The 18,347-nt window shown below is 34.1% G+C and overlaps 1 protein-coding gene across 4 annotated transcripts in view; it reads right to left on the reverse strand.

The window, feature by feature from the left end:
• LOC108718003 (adhesion G protein-coupled receptor B3) overlaps positions 1-18,347 on the reverse strand; it is a 521,962-nt gene that overhangs the window by 81,967 nt on the left and 421,648 nt on the right. For all 4 annotated transcript variants that reach the window (XM_041564704.1, XM_041564703.1, XM_041564701.1 and 1 more), the window contains exon 19: positions 13,666-13,768. In XM_041564704.1, coding sequence (XP_041420638.1) covers positions 13,666-13,768 — 103 coding nt within the window. The remainder of the gene's footprint in view (positions 1-13,665; positions 13,769-18,347) is intronic.

Below are 18,347 nucleotides of genomic sequence, written 5' to 3' on the forward strand. Positions count from 1 at the left end.
TTAGATATATTTCTATTTTTATACTATATCTATTCACTAAAAAAAATAGGAAGTTTATAGCACTGCAGAATGCATAATAGTAACTCTTACAAGAATTAGCGAATAGATGTCAATAATATATATCAAAGTTAAATTTTTCTTTTACTTTTTTGAGCCAACCCAAAACACATCAATAAAGTCAACCCCAACATGTTTTGCTCCCAATAAGGATGAATTATATCTTAGTTGTGATCAAGTACAATGAACTGTTTTATTATTACAGAGAAAAAGGAAATCATTTTTAAAAATTTAGATCATTTGGATAAAATGGAGTCTATGGGAGACAACCATTCCGTAATTCAGAGATTTCTGGATAATAGATCCCATACCTGTACCATATGAAAATGCAGACAAACCTAACCTTAAACACCAAATTTTTAAATACAAAATACTTGTAAATTCATACAAAGTGCTACATTCAAATCAGTACCACATGAACCACTTTTCCAGCCACAACTTTTTGCACCAATGTGTGGACCAAACCCCAAAAAAATGTCATACTAAGCATTCACAGTGGCCAATCAGCTTTTACTACAAATGCTGCCTGGATGGAAGGAGAGGCAATCTATTATGAAAGCCAATGATTCCATTTTACTTAAATACTTCTTGCAACAAAGCTGCACAAATGGTAAGCTTCTCAAATACATAGCATGTACAGTGGTCGGGTCCAACCATATTTTCCTCTTCCTTTAACTTCCTTCAATTTATATCAAAATTATTTTACATTTTGCATCTGCTGCACCTCTCTGCGCATGCTGTTTGCCCATTTTCATGTTGAAATAAATATAATCTCTCTGCCCTTTATCTATTCCCCTTTCTCAGAACTGATGTGCCTCTAATTAAAACCTTTCACTGGCTCCTTATTTCCTCTCAAATTAAATTCAAGCTGTCCTTGCTAACATAAAATCTCTTCATCTATTCTCTCTAAAGATGTGCCTTCTGACTCCCTGTACTCTGAGTCCAACCACTGACCTTTCTAACAATTCTTAGTTTCTTAATAGGGATGGGCAAATTTGACCGGTTTCGATTCGCCAGAAATTTTGCTGCGGGCAAAATGTCGCTGACGCTGCGAAACAAGTCAAAAACATTTGTCCATCCCTATTTATTAACAATTCTTTAGTTCAATCATACTGACTCCGATACTATTTGAGTGAAAAACAAAATAACACGAGCAATTTCCTGTACTGACTGGCTATCCGAGCTAAGCCTACTTCTCCTATCAGTTATAAATAATTCCATCATGGCTGGACCAGAAAGGTCAAAACTGAGTTATGGTTTCCCAAAAAGGCATTTTATTACCTCTGCAAAAGTTTTGACTGCTAACCTGTCAGCATTTACTCAAGATTAGGCATCCATCAGTCAAACCTATAAAGTACTAATAATATTAATTGCACCTGCACCAGGCATGAAATCATATTCCTGTTCCTTGTCCAGAAGTACAAGCAATGCAATTAACCATCAAAACCGCCTTTGAGGTTTTTGTAAGAACTATTAAAAATCTGCTTACAAAATGGTTATTTGTATATGTATTGCTATTGAAAGCAGTGTTTGTCTTCCTTTCTATTCTCTGCCCTGATGTCTAAGACTATTGATACAATGGAAGACAAGGCAGCTGATTCACTGAAAACATATCATTCTATGTCTTTTTAAAATTAAAAACTGATGCTGTTTATTTATTACAGCACAATATGGATTGATTTGATCCTATAGTTGGAAAACATAAAAACATTACGCTAACAAGTACAGCAAAATCAATAATTTGTTAAGAGCTAAAAGCAAACATTTGTGGTTTCGTCATAGGGAAAATTGCTATTCACATGTACACTACAAAGATGAACCCACGAGGGTTTAATAAATAACCAATTTGCATAATTCTCTTACGTCTTTGATAAGGTGTTTGACAGCTGTTTTTCATCAACAGACACATGATCTTTTACATGTTTATATTTTGTAAGGGTAAATATTACATATCAGCATTAGCACATGGGCTAATGAGCCCCTGTTAAACTGTGTAGTGATTTCTTATCACAGACGCTGTGCGGATACAAATCATCTTCTTGTATGTTATATTTTTTGTATACTGGAAACTATGGTCAGAATGTAACAAGGCCTATTATTTTTCCATTCCCAGAGAAGAAATTCATATTGCATGGAATGTACTTAATACAATGCCAAGCTTTTATTACCTGTGAGCTACTGTGCCTTGTGATACATCTGCTGTCTGCTGCTAACAGCCTTTCCTATTGGTTAGGGCACAAATCTGCGTGGTTCCCAGCCATGCAGTGACTATCTGTCACTGTGATCACATTGAAAATCTATATTTAATGGCTGGTATTATGACAGTATGGTTGTCAGTAAATGCAGTGATATTGCAAAATGCCTTCAGCTTCTCAAGACCTTCCTTGTCTCCAGCTGAGAATCTCACTTCTTTTTTGATGTGCCCCCAATTTTCCTTTTTCACCTAATGTGATTCTTATTCAATCTCTCAGCCTTTTATAAGCTAACCCTCTGGCAGCCAGCCTCTCTAGCATCCTTTCCATTTGAATTTGTAGGGGACAAACAGCAATTCTGCGCTACCTTTTGTTAGGTACTCAATCAAACTATGTGTTATAGTGCAGATGCTTGAGTTTATTATCACGTGTCACTACAGTATGCCATATGCAGTGCAATTTCCATTAAGTGGAATAGGTGGAGAATGTTTAAGCCATTTTTCTGGACACAGAGAATGTTCTTCTAAACTTTATTATGTTCCTCTCAAGCCAGCAGTGCTCTAAATACATTATAGCCTCTAAGGTAGAGGATTATTAATTTTGCAAGGAATTACATAAGAATTTGATTGAAAGGGGCACTGAACAAAAATGTATACTTTTTTTCAACATGAGCAATATACTCACTTTCTGCCGACAAATAAATCCATACTTTCATAGTTTATTTTTTACTGTAAAACAGAACCTGCCCATACTTCCAACAATGTTGCCTTGGTTATAGTTTACTCATTCCATACTATGTTTCCATGTTGTCAGGAGATGCAAATTGCTTTGCCTTTAGTTTTTACAGTTGGATACTGTTTTATGAAGATACAGATTTAAATTGTAGAGCTTTTAGTCTGATATCTGATTATGTTTTCTGACAAAAAAGAATCATATCTACAAATATGCAATAAGAGATGCAAGCCCTTTTACATAGTAAACATCACAATAATGAAATCATATCCAGCATCAAGAAGGTTTTAAATTCAACATAAACATATTCGTACATCTGGTTTTCAAATGTAAATGACTGAATGTTTCAACTGTTCTTCAAACTTTATATGTACCACACACATTGAGAAAAGCACACTGCATAGCTTTGTGATTATCATCTCTGACTGTTTTGCCATCTGAATTTTAATATTCTACTGAAACAGCAGATAATAAAATGTCCTCAATGTGCCTAGTAGACCTGCATCACCTCTACAAACTGAACACTTTAGCATTTCAAGTAGTCTATCAGTTTAGCAGCTTGAGGTATTTCTACTGCAGGAAAAGAATCATTTTTCCTCCATTGCTCTCTAACTCTCACTGGAGCGTTTATTAAATACACCTGTTATTGCATACAAATATTCCATCTTTTTTTTCTCCTCCTTTAGGCACAATTTGCATTTGGCCTGCTAATACAACAGTGCAAAAGGCACTAGGTTTGATTTACTGATATAGGCGCTAAACTATAACTGCAGAGACACACTCTCTGATTTGGGGAGATTAATCTCCCAGAACTCGCCGGCAGGATGCCAATCGGTGCACTTCATTTTCCGAAGTCGCCCAAAGTTGCCTCACAAGGAAACTTCGGGCGATTTCGGAAAACGAAGCACTTAGAGTGCCATCCCGCTGGCGATTTATAGTCTAGCTGGCAGGAGGCAGTTCGCTGGGTAACTAATCTCCCCTAATCTGAGCATGTGTCTCTGCACTAAAAGTGCAGACTAATTATAACTAATTTCTTATCAAATAACCAATCAGTCATTTTCTAATGTGCAGTAGATAAACTCATTGCCGAGTGTTTGTTTTGGACAATAGCACTTGTGTAATTTAGCACCTATGTTTGTAAATGAATCCTACAATCCACTAAAAAATTGCATGGAAATGTATATGTGCAATGTGTAAATGTGTAATAGTATGGATTGAATGCAACAACCTCTCCACCACTCATGGTTAGATATGGTGTATACTTATCTATACAATGCCCATTAGCAATGTACTAGCAAGTAGGCATGTATCTAGTCAGACTGATAAATTTGTGATCTGTCCAATTGAAGTTATTAAATTTGAATTTTTTAGAATTACTTAAAAGCATAAAAGTATAAAAGAGGAATATAATAAACGCTACCATGCTGATGGAAGCATAGGAGGATAGAATGAGCACAGAATATTCCAGAAATAACAGATAATTATCACAACACATGCTTTAAACAAGAGCAACATGATAAAGACTTGTAGTTCATGAATATAAAAAAACCTTGATTCAGTGCTGATCCTTACTGAGAACAAGGGAGAGGTGATATGTAAAATCAATAGCACAGCTTTATTGATATGCATTTAAACCAACAAAGACTTAGAAAGGCAATAGAATGGGAGCCTGCTTGACATGTTTCCTGACCAAAAGCTATTTTCTCAGAAGCACTTGTGCCACCCTATACAATGGATATACTACCAAGTATTCTCACACATTACATCTCAGGCATTTAGATCTGTAGGATCACAAACATTTGCCTAACAAAAATTCAAATTATGCTTTCAAAAATTCATATGTACGATATTTATTAGGCAAAACAAATTTGGAAAGCTCATGTAAACCTTCAACATCTAAAAGCTCAAGTAGAAGTAAATGGGAGCTGCCTATGTCAAAGTTAAATAATTTTTTAATTTTTTTCAAACCATTGTAAATGATAAATAGAGTAAATAGTCATGGTATTCAATTTTTTTCAATTGATTTTTATGTATTCAGATTTTTTTTAAAAAAATCATCTGAATTAAAAAAAAATTCAAAGTAGAAAAAAAAACTCTAAGAAATTAACATTTTTATAAATAAGCCAATAAATGTTTGGTAGCAAATTGCACCAGATTCACAATAAGACTTTTGTTTAACTTTAGAAGGGGATATAATTTAAAGGAGAAGGAAAATCTGTTAGCACGTGGGGGTGCCAAATGTTAGGCAATGCCAAGTGATTGCATTGACTTACCTTAAACCTCTGGCCGGTGCTCCTATTGGCAGAAAACTGCACTGGCCTGGGGTTTTTCTAGCGAGCACCACGGAGAGATCTTCTTCCGACGTCTTCTATCTTCAAATTTCCCCAGGCAAACGCGCAGTAGAACAAAATAGCCAGATTTTTTGTTAAAGTTTGGCTTTTCTACTGAGCAAGCACAACCACGCGAAGAAGGAGGAAGCAGGAAGAAGATCTGTCCATGGCGCTCACTGGTTTAACAACAGCCGGTGCAGTTTTCTGCCGATAGGAGCACTGGCCCGGGGTTTCAGGTAAAACAATACAATCACTTGGGGGTGCCTAACATTTCGCATCCTCAAGTGCTAACAGACTTTTCTTCTCCTTTAAACACCTTGGTTATTTTAACATAAAAAGGAATATACTACAGAATGTTTAAGGTATAATGCAGAGAAAAGGCACATAACACTTTTCAAAATACACACAATAAAAAACTACTACATATGTTGCCATTAAAATATTCAAGCCTTCGTTTACTGATTATGGATTGCTATTAACAATGCTGTTGCCTTTAAGAATTTCTTTTTGAAATATTAGATTGCACCATGTAGTTGTTGTTAAATTATAGTTCCCAGTGAAGGATCTTTATATGTATTATATTAATTGGTTTTGATTTGTATCATATGATTGCATTGAAAAACTTTATAGATCCAAGCAATTATTTTAATAGTACAACAGATCTCCCCAAACATCTTGCCAGGGATCAATGCAAATTCAAAGCATCTTTACCTAAAAAAACTTTCTAAAATCATCAATTATTTTCCAAAACTGCTTCAAAAGCAAAAATAAATACTACTACTACTATTATAACTCTTAATTACATTTGGTAATAATATGGTGTCATTTTTAATACTCACATTTGGTAAAGAAAATGACATCAAATCTGAATTTATGAATTTCTGATCAGCTGCTATTTACTGTAAATGTTCTTACAACAATTGATATACTTTAATTATGTATAAAACATATATGAAAACTTTGGCTGACACATGAGATAGTCAGTACACATGAGATAGGCAGAAATGAGATCTTCTTTGCTTAGGGCATTGCAAAAGGACGGCTATATTACATAAACATGTGTTTATACAGATGCTGTGTTATATGGTAGATTAAACAGCCCTTTTCAATGTGTGGTATTGATTTTGAGCCACTGTACTTTAAAATGATAATTAGGTGTAATCATTTCAAAACAATGCTCAGGAAATAAACTACAGAAAGTACTACACCGAAGGTATAGAAACACTTATTAAACTGTTTCTCTGTGTTGCAATGGGATCTGTCTTTAATCAAACGTAACACATCAGTATGGTCAAAGACAGAAAAAAGCAGAATTTTCATTTACAGTTGAAAAAAGGGTTATAATACTGCATATAATGCATGAAAAATCCAAAGTATCCTACAGGAAAAAGATGTCAGGAGATAAAATGTCAATAATTCTAAAACTGGTTCTCAAATGTTAAGCTACCGCCCACTGGGGGGAACTGGGATAGTGGCAGAGGGGGGCTCAGTCTGTCTGACAGAAATGGCAAGATTCGGGCATAATGCCTATTTGCTTTCCTAGATATTTTGGAAAGCCCACTTAGAAGAAAATTTAGGGAGGGACACTTGTTTTCCTATATTTAGAATATTATTCTGTACTAAGGTGGGTTCTAGGCAAAAGCTGGGCCCCCAAATGGAGTTTAAACTGCTGTTCTAAAACTCCAGCTTAAGCATTAAATACTTGGAGGTTTACATCCTTTTTATTGGGTAATGCTTTTCTTCAGCATTATTCTATTCAGTTTACACCCTGCCCACAGCATTACATGTGAGAGTTAACCATTAGCATGAGATTAATTGTGGAACAGAAATCAAAGACTGTTATTTTTCCCAAACAAATAGAGGCAACCCTAACACAAACAATATAGTTATTTTTAATATATTGTAATTGATAAGGTATTAACCATTTTGCCCAAATAGGTCAAATACATCGTTATTTCCATGTCCTAAGCAATGACTTGAAGACTAAACTTGAATATATTTGGATTAACTTGCCCCCAAATAAAAACAGCCATGCAGTACTGTTTTCTGAACACAGCTGTACTATGAATATATGACTGTAGTGATTGCTATTGTTTCAGTGCTCTTGTACTCAAGAGAAAGGGCAGAATAATTTATAGCTTTGTGCTCGAACATTGACTTTGAAAAAGTCTGATACTCTTTTTACATTTAAACAGTCATGTATTTTATGCAACCACTTTCAATAAAATATTCATATCAATGCAGTATTATTTCCATAACAAAACACTAAAAAATTGTGATCGTTCTTGTAGCACCTGTAAAGTGAAAGAATTCTCAATCCATGAATTATAGGAAAGACTAAAAAGTAGGACCATTACTTCAAATCTAAATAAAACACAGCTTATATATGTGACTAAAGTAAAGCAGTTCAATGCAATTTTTTTTGTGCAAATTATGGAAATACTGCATAAGTATCTGTTTCTACTGGTAGATTATCTATAATATCACAGAGCATCTCAATATAAAATGGAATAAAGTAGGGGAAATCAAAATGGAAAAGGTAGTTTTCTGTTTTTCTTCTTTTCTAGCTATGACATTGTCGTGTTTGGAATAAACTCATAAGATGGGTGGCATAAAGTTGTTCAGTTTAACAATAGATATTGTTGGTTTGGTACAGTAAATGCAGAGTGTATAAGCTGCGAAAATTGTTTGTGCCCTTACTGATTGCTGATGGGAGACTTTTGGGGAAAAGCCAACATCATTACAGCAATTGAGGCAAAGACACTGAAGGAACAGAAATGGTTACTACTTGCATGTACTTATATTGAGTGAAAATTAAATGTTTGGAGGGAGAGAAATAATTGCAATAAGATGATTTGTATAATGGCAGCAGTAAACGATTATTATAAACTAAATATATTGGAATGAAATAGTGTCCACTATTATATTAGGCAACATACATTAAGACCAAAAATTATTTTGTCATTTCTAATTGTAACTCTAATTTCATTATAAATAGTGATGGGCAAATTCGCTCCGTTAGTCCATTTGTTTGGATGCCGACGCATTTTTGGCAGCGAATTTGTGCCGGCGTCAAAAATAAAATTCGCGAATTTTTTACTGTTTCACGAATTTCGCGTGAAATTCGCAAGTTTTCAGGGAAGCGAAATGCCCCAAATTCGCTAATCACTAATTATAATATCCAAAGGCAGAGGCAAATTTCTAGTAATTAAACTACACAGCGGTTCAGAAAACTGGCTGCTATCATTAAGAAGCCACTTATGTTAAGTTGTGTTTCTGGAAAGATGAGTCAGGCTTGATAAATGGAATGTTAGCATATTGTAAGGATACTTGGAGAAGTGCTCAGTTTTGAAGAATGCATGCAGAAATATGAAAAAAGTGAACAGTAGTAACATAATGTTATACATCCAAATAATAAGTCATGTCAAGTTATATTCCTTCAGGACACATTTAGGCCAAATAAAGCATTCATTTCTATTCTGAGAGTTAAATTTGCAAACATGGATTATAATAATGTATTGCCTGCAGGAGACTTCTTGCTTGACATACCTCTAACTGTAGTGGGAATATGTTGGACTTAAAATACTGAAAGGTCAGTGTTCAAAGGCTGAATGGCAGGCATGTAATTTACTCATATTGGCCTGCTCCATGCTGTTAACATGCATGGAACATATTTATCAACAGAAAAACACGAACAATTTTAGTTTTCACTGAAAAACCAGTGTCAAACCCCGAAAACATTTTGTGTGGGTTAAAACATCTTCAAATGGTTAAGGAGACATCTGCCATTGACTTTTATATGAATTTGGCAGATTTTAGATGGAGTATGTCAAAACGGATGCCACGAAAAACCACTCCTTAATAATTAACCCCCTTCAATTTCTGTTCTCAAATGTTACATACGATCTATTTATTTATTTATATATATAATAAAGTATTCAAATCCTTTTTATTCTCATGTAAATGCCTGAAAAAACTGTATGGCCACTTCATATAAAATCAAATGAGCTTGACAAGGTATGGTCTATGCGCACAATCAGTTACTGTTTCTGTCTACTTAAATAATACTGTGTAACTATAAAAAGTTCATGTTGAATGAAAAAAAGACCAGTATCCCAATTAAAAATAAGCTGTACCCTTATATTCCTCTGGTAAATAATAACATATCATTTATATGGTACAAGTGTCTCCCAGATCCTTTGTTTCCCTAGATTAGTTTCATATTCTAATAACTCTAAAAAGAATTCCCGAGAAGTCTTTACTTTATCCAGGTACCCCATATTATCCCATGTCTTTTTATGTATAAGCCATTTTAGATTGTTCTTTTGCATGGCGCCCATTATGCTGACTAGTATTTCCACAACCATCATAAATGTCTTATGTTAACACATGCATACATACATTGTCATACAAGGTAAGCCAAATATGACCATCTAAAATATGTTCATCTCAAATATGTATCAGGCTAGGTAGAAAGAATTGCTGTTCAATACAGTGTTCAGCTGACTTTCTAGGTCCTACATGATGATTTGCCCAACGGCTGAGCAATCAAAACTTCCCAATTTGGCACATCCTGTGCAAGGCAAAATTGGACACCGTTCTGCTAATTTAAGATTTGACTAATTTATTAGACTAAAACTAATGGCCCAAATGAATATTTTATAGAGACAAAGCCTTAAGCAAATTATTAATTGAAAAATGAATGAAAATTAAAGTATTATTCTGCATTTCATACCCAACCAACCATAAGAATATAAGAGACTTCAGTGAAATGCATAGAAGGGCAGCAAAGAAAGGAAGGGCATCAGATAGAGAACAAGCAATCAGTAAAGAAAAAGATTGAAAATAGAGAAAAAAGACACAATAGACAAAGGGAGGGAGGAAGGATGGTGCTTGGATCATGTAGAAAATGTGATTATTTGGAAGTAGAAAGATGAATTCAGTACAAGGCAATGGGGCAGAATAAGAAAAGAGGAAATTGATAAACTACATGAAAAGAGTGTGGAAAATGTTAAAGCAGATAACTCAGAATAGGATGAGGAAGAAACTAATTAATATATGCAGAGAAGAAAAATGATTGTAGATTGTTTGGTCTATGTGACGGAAACCCCCGTATTCCCGGTTTGCCTCAATCTAACTTTAGTCTTAAATATAATTGCATATATTTGATTTATCATTTATGTTTTGTTTATTTCACTGTTATTTCATCTGTTCTATTAATGTATTGTTTGAGATGTGCTGCTTATACACAGAGCACAGTATAATCATGTACATATATACTGTATGTTCTAGGCAAAGGAAAAAACATACAGAGGGGGCCTTGGAAACCTGTTGTAAAATAATAATAAAAAACTGTAAAATAAATATTTACAACCAAAGGTAAGAGCAGAAACCTGTGTTAATGCCTAAAGAATCAGGCACACACATAATTTTGGTAGCAAACACCAGAAATGAAACAATGTGAAAGTTGTCAGAGCCAAACTGAAAAATGTCAGCATAATTGTGTCTTATTTGAGCCACAGTGCAGTTGTGCACATTTTAATGCATCATCCAAAATTGCATAAGGAAGATTATACCATTATAACTGCAGTTGAATTTGCTGTAATAAGGGTAACTTGCCGCACAAATTTGCACATTTTAAACACTGCGCTCGTGGTCCCAAATGACCCTGATAAACTGCACATATGCTCTTCGTATCAGCAGACACCTCTCCATTACCAACTGCAATAATACAATAATACAATTCCCAAATACCCTCAGATTCAGGGTCCACAAGACTTTCCTGTGACCTGCAGGATAAATCTTATAATACATTACATATCGCTTTTAAATCTAGATATCTTATATGCTTAATAAGTTATCTTTGCCATTTGCACCATGCCAACAAACAATTTCTAGAAACGATAGACAGTCATTAATTGCTTACAATTTGCTATTTGCCTCTTGAGTTATCCCACAATCCCACTATATTATCTATGACATATTTCCTGAAAATATATTTTGTAAATACATCCCATACCAACAAATAATGTACCTTCTGTGTAATCATATGCATGTCCTCACAACGACAGTCAAAATAATCACACAGAGGTGATCGAAAACTAAACCTAAAGAATCCATGGTGGCTTAAGATATTATGTGCTTCTCTTCTTACAATACACATTCTTTTTAGGGATCCAGTGCCAAAACATGGGGGCAAATTAACTAAAATGGCCACACTTTGCTCCATTTGAAAGACAAAAATTAGTTACCACTAAATTTACTAAAAGGTGAAGTTGCGTCCTGGGTACTGAATGCTGAAGACTTTTAGCTAACATTACTTTAGCAGTGCAAGCGTTTCAAAGCAAAATGATGCTAGCAACCACTTCTTCCTAGCGAAACGTCATTAGTCCTCTTACGCTTAGGTCAATTTGAATAAGACAAGTACATTAAAGTCATATGGATGTTGGTGCAAATGCTTGAAGTGGCCACTTACAAATGTTCAAGGAACCTGCATAAAGACAAAAGAGATCCTCTCATGCCCTGCATATAAGCCCACCCTAAAATGAATGTTCCATGCCCCTCAAATGTCTGGGGAAAAATGTTAACACAAAAAATGTAAATAGTTAGGACTTTTGCAGGCAAACCAGCTTAAAAAAATGACAAGTCGTCAGAATTTTTACAACTTTAATGCATTCGGCAGACTGGATATGATTTAACGGACATAAGATTGAGGAAGATCAAGCTTCATTTTAGGAGGTCGCCTTGTCTAGGGTGGTGAAGGAAACTGACGAAAAAGCTAATGTACAGTAAGATTTGAATCTTAGTGAATTTGTGGAGTTCCACCTGGTGAATGAACACTAGCGATGGTCTTGTTTGCTAGTGAATTTGTGATGTCCCTGCAGATGGAATATCTGGCGAAATGTCACTAGCGTTAGCCACTTCACGCTTTAGTGAATCTGCCCCATGGTCTTTTTCTCCCTAACTCATTTTTATAGCAATAATCTAACATCCATTAATACAAATAGTTGTTTTGATTCTCTACTTTATATTCCAACAATATTAGGGTTTTTCCTTTTTCTTTTTCTAGCCTAAATGCACAATTTCACCTTGATAATGCTGACTGCTCTACAAATGATAAATCTTGCAGAGAACAATGTGTCTTCACATGATGTTTCGTTTGTGAGGAACTGGTGTTGCTGTTTCACATTGAATCCAGTTACTGCAACAGCAAGCTTTCTTTTTATCGTTAGTGTTTGTTTTATTTTGATGCACACACACTGTCATTAAAAACCTTGTAGCAACAACAAATGGCAAACAAATGATGCTAAGATACACATTTCCTAAGTCAAAGAACAGCACACTGTACCTGATAAGCAATTCTTTTAATTGTATTCTCTTGGCTGTAATGTTTGTGCAAACATCGTAGTACTTCCAACACTGAGTTCTATTTATTAATGAGGTCTTCATTGACAGAAACATAGTATATTATTTAAGGCTAGGTTACACAGGACACGTGTACTTTTAGATAATTGTCCCAGATATAAACTCTGCTTTATGTTATGTTGGACAAACTAACCATTTTATAATGTACCAGTTTTGGCATACATCTTGCAAATCCAGTTCCCCCATTTAATACAGATCCATAAGATCAAAAAATTGAAAGAAATCTCACATCCAATAAACAACTATGTCCATGCTTTGTATATATATATTACCATAACATACAGTATAAAGTGCCATATTGTATGATGAAATCATAGATAAAACATAGGTAGAACAACAAAAGAAAGAAACTCACTAATCTCCTTAAAGAACATACTTCTTTTTTACCCAACGCAACTTAATGCACCATGAAACAAATAATTATATCAATTATTTCTTAACATGTGTAGATGACAAATAGATACATTTATCAGGAAAAAAGTATGATTTTAAGTCGCAGAATAAATGCCTTGAGTTCATTTATTTTGTTTAGCCAAGCAACATTATTGCATGTTGTAAAACCCTGCTGTAAATGAGGACAGTGAAGCTATCTTTTTCTTTTATAGCCCTCATCCCACACTTATATCCAAAAAGATAATTTTATGTCAAGGCAAAAAAAAATTGATATGTTTAGGTACGCTTGCATAAATAACAAAGTCATTAAACATGTAAAGCACTAGAGTGTTATCATAAAAAAGTGGAGAATGATTTTATTTATGCTGAAGCAGATACTTTGTAAATGAGACATCTTCATTTAGCTATGGCTTTTATGTCTTGAGCCAAAGAGAAATATTCAACAATATTTTGTGTAAATAATTTATGCAAACAAGAAAATCAAAGCCAGAACAAACAGGAACAGTATAACAAATGAAGGAGCTTATTAACCTTACCTTGTTATGTATCTGTGTTTGGCCCACTAGAATGAGTATATTGGATGAGATGATGGACAAACAGAAGTTTATAAGAATAATAGACCTCTCAGACTTGATGTATCTGTTAAACAAAGATGAATAAAAATATATTCAATATAAATAGCTTTCTATTAAATGACTTTTGTAATTTGTTGGAAAACCTCAATTATAATGCAAAACCTTTAGTGGCATGTCTATAAAGTACAGGTATGGGATCCATTACCCGGAAACCTGTTATCCAGAATGTTCAAAATTATCTCCCATAGACTCCTTTATATAGTGAATAAAGTACACCTTATTCTAAAATATAAGGATATTTTAAGTGACCAAAGAGTTCCATGAGTTTTATACAGGTCTTGGAACTCTGAGGTTACTTCTAATATTCCCATATTTTCCAAAAAGGAGTATGTTATTTATTACAATACACAAGTTTTAGTGAGTCATGTGACAAAAATGACATCACTACTCATTTACAAGATATTTCTGGCTTTTGTGTATTATAATAAAATTAGAAAATTTGGTTGACTACCTTTTTCTCTGTAATAATAACCCAGTACCTTGTACTTGATTCAAACTAAGATAACATGAATTCTTATTGGAAGCAAAGCCAGCCTATTGGGTTTATTTAATGTTTACATGATTTTCAAGTAGAGTTAAGGTACGAAGATCCAAATTTTGGAAAAAGAACCTCACATCCTGAGCATTTTGGATAACAGGTCCCATACCTGTATATGTGTAAAACACATACAGTATTTATAAAGCTCCATTGTTGTCCTTACATGGTAATATTTGTCATGCATCACAATTACACAAATAATCCATCACAAACAGCTAATTTGCATATTTATTAAGGTCTATATATGGGCAAAAAGAATGTTATCTATGGGACAATTTCAGGAAGTAAAGAAAAGCTAACATTGAAAGTGTTGTATAATGCATAAACAGTGTTGGTGCTCAACAGTGAATTTCTTATATTAGGATTTATATTATAATCATACTCTTCAATAGGTTTAATGAAGATCTCTACTTTTATTTAGTTTTATGCAATGTTCATTGTTTATTTCTGCACTGAATTTTTGTTACACAATTTTAGAAATTATATGATTTGTACATTACAGCTATAATTGAATCTAAATCTGCTTTATTGTTTTTCCTATTGTAAATGTATTTCACAGTTTTTCAGTCCGTAATCAGTGCAATTCTTATAAGTAGCTAATTGCCTCTCCTGCTGTCCTTGGAATGTGCTCACTACCTCCAGAAACCATTAACTTTCATTTGTTTCTGTTGTCTGTTGTCCCATTTATATGTATGCTGCAAACGTTTACCGAGTTGTTATTTAGATCCTTTTTGGTAACAGTGACCCTTCTTGCTATGTGTTTGTTTTCCACAGAGGAGTTGTCAGTGGATGGATGATACATAAAAGCTGACAATAGATGGTAGAAAGAATAATGTGTTGCAAGTAGGGAAAGAATATCAATGTTTCAAACAGAAACAATAGCAGCACAATACTTGGGAATGGTAACTACCATTGAGTATTCTACACATGGGATTTAAAGGGGTTGTTCACTTTTAAATGAACTTTGAGTATGATGTAGACAGCGAAAAAAAGTTTGCAACTCATATTCAATTTTTTTTATTATTTGTGTTTTTTAAGTTATTTAGCTTGTAGTTCAGCAGCTCTCCAGTCTGCAATTTCAGCAAACTGGTTGCTAGGGTCCAAATTACCATAGCAACCATGTCTGAGCAGAAAGAAAAGTAATAAAAACAATAATGTGTAGACTCACAGATCCAGATTCAAGAGTTTCCTCGCACCATACCATTTCTAGTGCAAGAGCAGTTGTGAGGGGGGGGGGCGCATCGCTAATGCAGTGAGCACAATTGAGCACTCTGCACTTGCAGAGCCGAAATGCTGATTTAAAAATCTGTATTTTGCCTCCTAAAATTACCAGGGGTGACTTTCTTGCTGCCACTGGTAACTTGAGGGCTGCTTCTGCCTGAGGCGAGTTTCTCAACTCACCTCATGGCAGCAGCGCCCCTACAAAGATCATTTGTTTGGGGTCAGTGATCCCCATTGGAAAGCGGAAAAGTATCAGAAGAAGAAGCCAAATAATTCAAAAACCATATAAAATGAAATAATGAAAAGTTGCTTAGAATTAGCCATTCTATAAAATACTGAAAATTTACTTTGTGAATATAGGGTGCCATTATTGTCAAACTCTATTGCTCCTATTTATATAATATAACCCAAGGCTTCAACATTAATGTCTATTTATGGGAAATAAAATATACAAAGGGCTTACGCAACTCACTCAAGCTTTTTTAATTCAAGATTTCTCAAGATTTATGAATTTGAAAAGAATCCAAAAAAAAAAAACATTTAAAAACATGTTCAACAACAAACCGAGCAAACATTCAACCTTCAAGCTAGTTTTTTAAACCGCTGAATTTGCAAAAATGAATGGAACAATGCAAACAAGTTTTTCTCTGTTAATTAATACGATCAAGTTTTTTCATTTGAGTTTTTATAAATTATAAAAATAGCAATTTCAAAAAGAATTCGATTCAAGTTTAATTGCAATTTTTTTTCACAACCAAACTTTTAAACAACTAAAATTCTAAACTAATTAAATCTGATTGCCCATGTCATAAGGCATCATATATACTATCCTATATCCTTATAAATGGATCTTAGTGATGTCATCAGTTATAAATGGAGTTTAGTGATGTCATTTTGTCAAATGTCTAACAATCTTTTATAATACTATTATAATAAATAAAGTACTCCTTGTTGGAAAATGTGAGGATATTAGAAGTAACCTTGGAGTTCTATGACCTGTATAATTTATATGGTCATGGAACTCTTCGGTGACTTATAATATCCTCATATTTTACAATAGCAGGTACTTTATTCATTATATAATTACACTGTCATGGCAATATATTTTTACATTCTGTGCATTTTTAAACAACATGAAACAACAGTGTCCCAAATGTACTTGTGGAGCTATTAAGGTAGATTATTTTATAGTCTATTTTCTTTGTGTCAGGCAATGGTATTTTGGAGAAAAGCTAGGTCCTTATATAGTTGGTTGTATAGATGTAGTCATAGTTTAAATCAGTCTGTTATTTTAGTGTCAAGGCAGACAATTTTTACATTTGGCTACAAACTGACATGTTCTGAGAATCCCTCAGGTTAAAGGCAAATTGCTTAGTCTCTTGATCAGACACACTGTTGAATCTAATACAATCTTCATCCAGGTTCTGAGAGAGCTTTAACACAACTCTTTATGTGTAGTTATAGACAACAAAACTGTATTGTAAGGAACTAGAGCTTTATATTGATAGTGATAATTATGTATTGACGTTCAAATTCTTACAATCCTTTAATAATACCAACAGAGGACAAAATAATGCATCAAATAAAAAATGTATACATACAGTTTTTAAAGCTTAAGTCCCACATGTTATTAGCCACATGGTAAAGGAATTCCCTGTTCCATAGAGTTTACAATTTAAGTTGAATAAGTTGAAGGTGAATAAATAGGAGGGTGATGGGTGCTGAAATTCACAAAGTCTACAGGGTCAGATTCATTTTAAGATACTGTCGGAGGCAGTAAGAGATTTGCATCTGAATTTCGATCGTTAGTGAAGGCAGTGCCAAAATATACCTGAATGTCATCTGCTTACAACTACTTTAAAGTCAAACGAATGGATGAGTTCTGCCTCAGGGAGATTGTACAGGAAACCCAATATAGGATAATCTAGAGAACCTTGAGGCATCCTCAAAACTAAGTTGGAACAGAAGCATTGTGTCAACTATGAAATGTGTAAAATAGCGAATTCAAAAATGGATACCACTTTTTGCACTGGATGCTAGATTTGAGAAAAAAGTACACTAGAGCATGTTGGTTCAGATATAATAGGAGCTCCAAAAGCTCTAATTTATAAACCCTACAAACCATGGGCAGCTAATATATTTGATATGAACAACTGCAGTAAATCTGATCATTTGAACAATAAGGTGTTATATGTCAATGAAAGTAAATGTTGTGTATTAAAAGAGGGTTCTATATGAAGATGGACTTAAGGCCAAGGAGGCAGCATAGGGGATATATAAGTTAACTAGTGATAGGTGAATCGGACCCATCGCTTTGCTGAAAATTCAAAACTGTGAAAAATTTGGTGACTACAGGTGATAAAGCAATAGCACAAGGAGCAGATATATGATAGACTTTCAATCCAAGAGGCCTTTGACCTAAATAGGTATGCTGTGATTAAGGTCTTGGACACATGGAAGTACTTTTTTAGAATGATACCAAAACAGTTTAATAATTCACAACTTCTCAGGTCATGCCTTACAGTTAGCCACTAGATATGAGCAAACATAATGAGTAAGAATTTAGAACTGTAGAAAAAACAGCCATATACATTGTTGTGAAGAGTAAATAATGATCATATTGATTCACATATATCTACATATACCAGTTTCCAGGCTTAAAGTGATCCACAACTTGAGTGTCAGCATGTGCTCTTCTCTAGTGGTTCCTATTGAGATGAATCTAGAGAGTAACCAAATCTCATGCCAGCTTTAACTACAGTATATTTTATTGCATTTTGGTTTATTATTTTATTTGAAATTTGCATTCATACCGAGAGAAATG

The sequence above is a fragment of the Xenopus laevis genome, chromosome 5S (assembly GCF_017654675.1).
Source record: "Xenopus laevis strain J_2021 chromosome 5S, Xenopus_laevis_v10.1, whole genome shotgun sequence".
NCBI lineage: Eukaryota > Metazoa > Chordata > Amphibia > Anura > Pipidae > Xenopus > Xenopus laevis.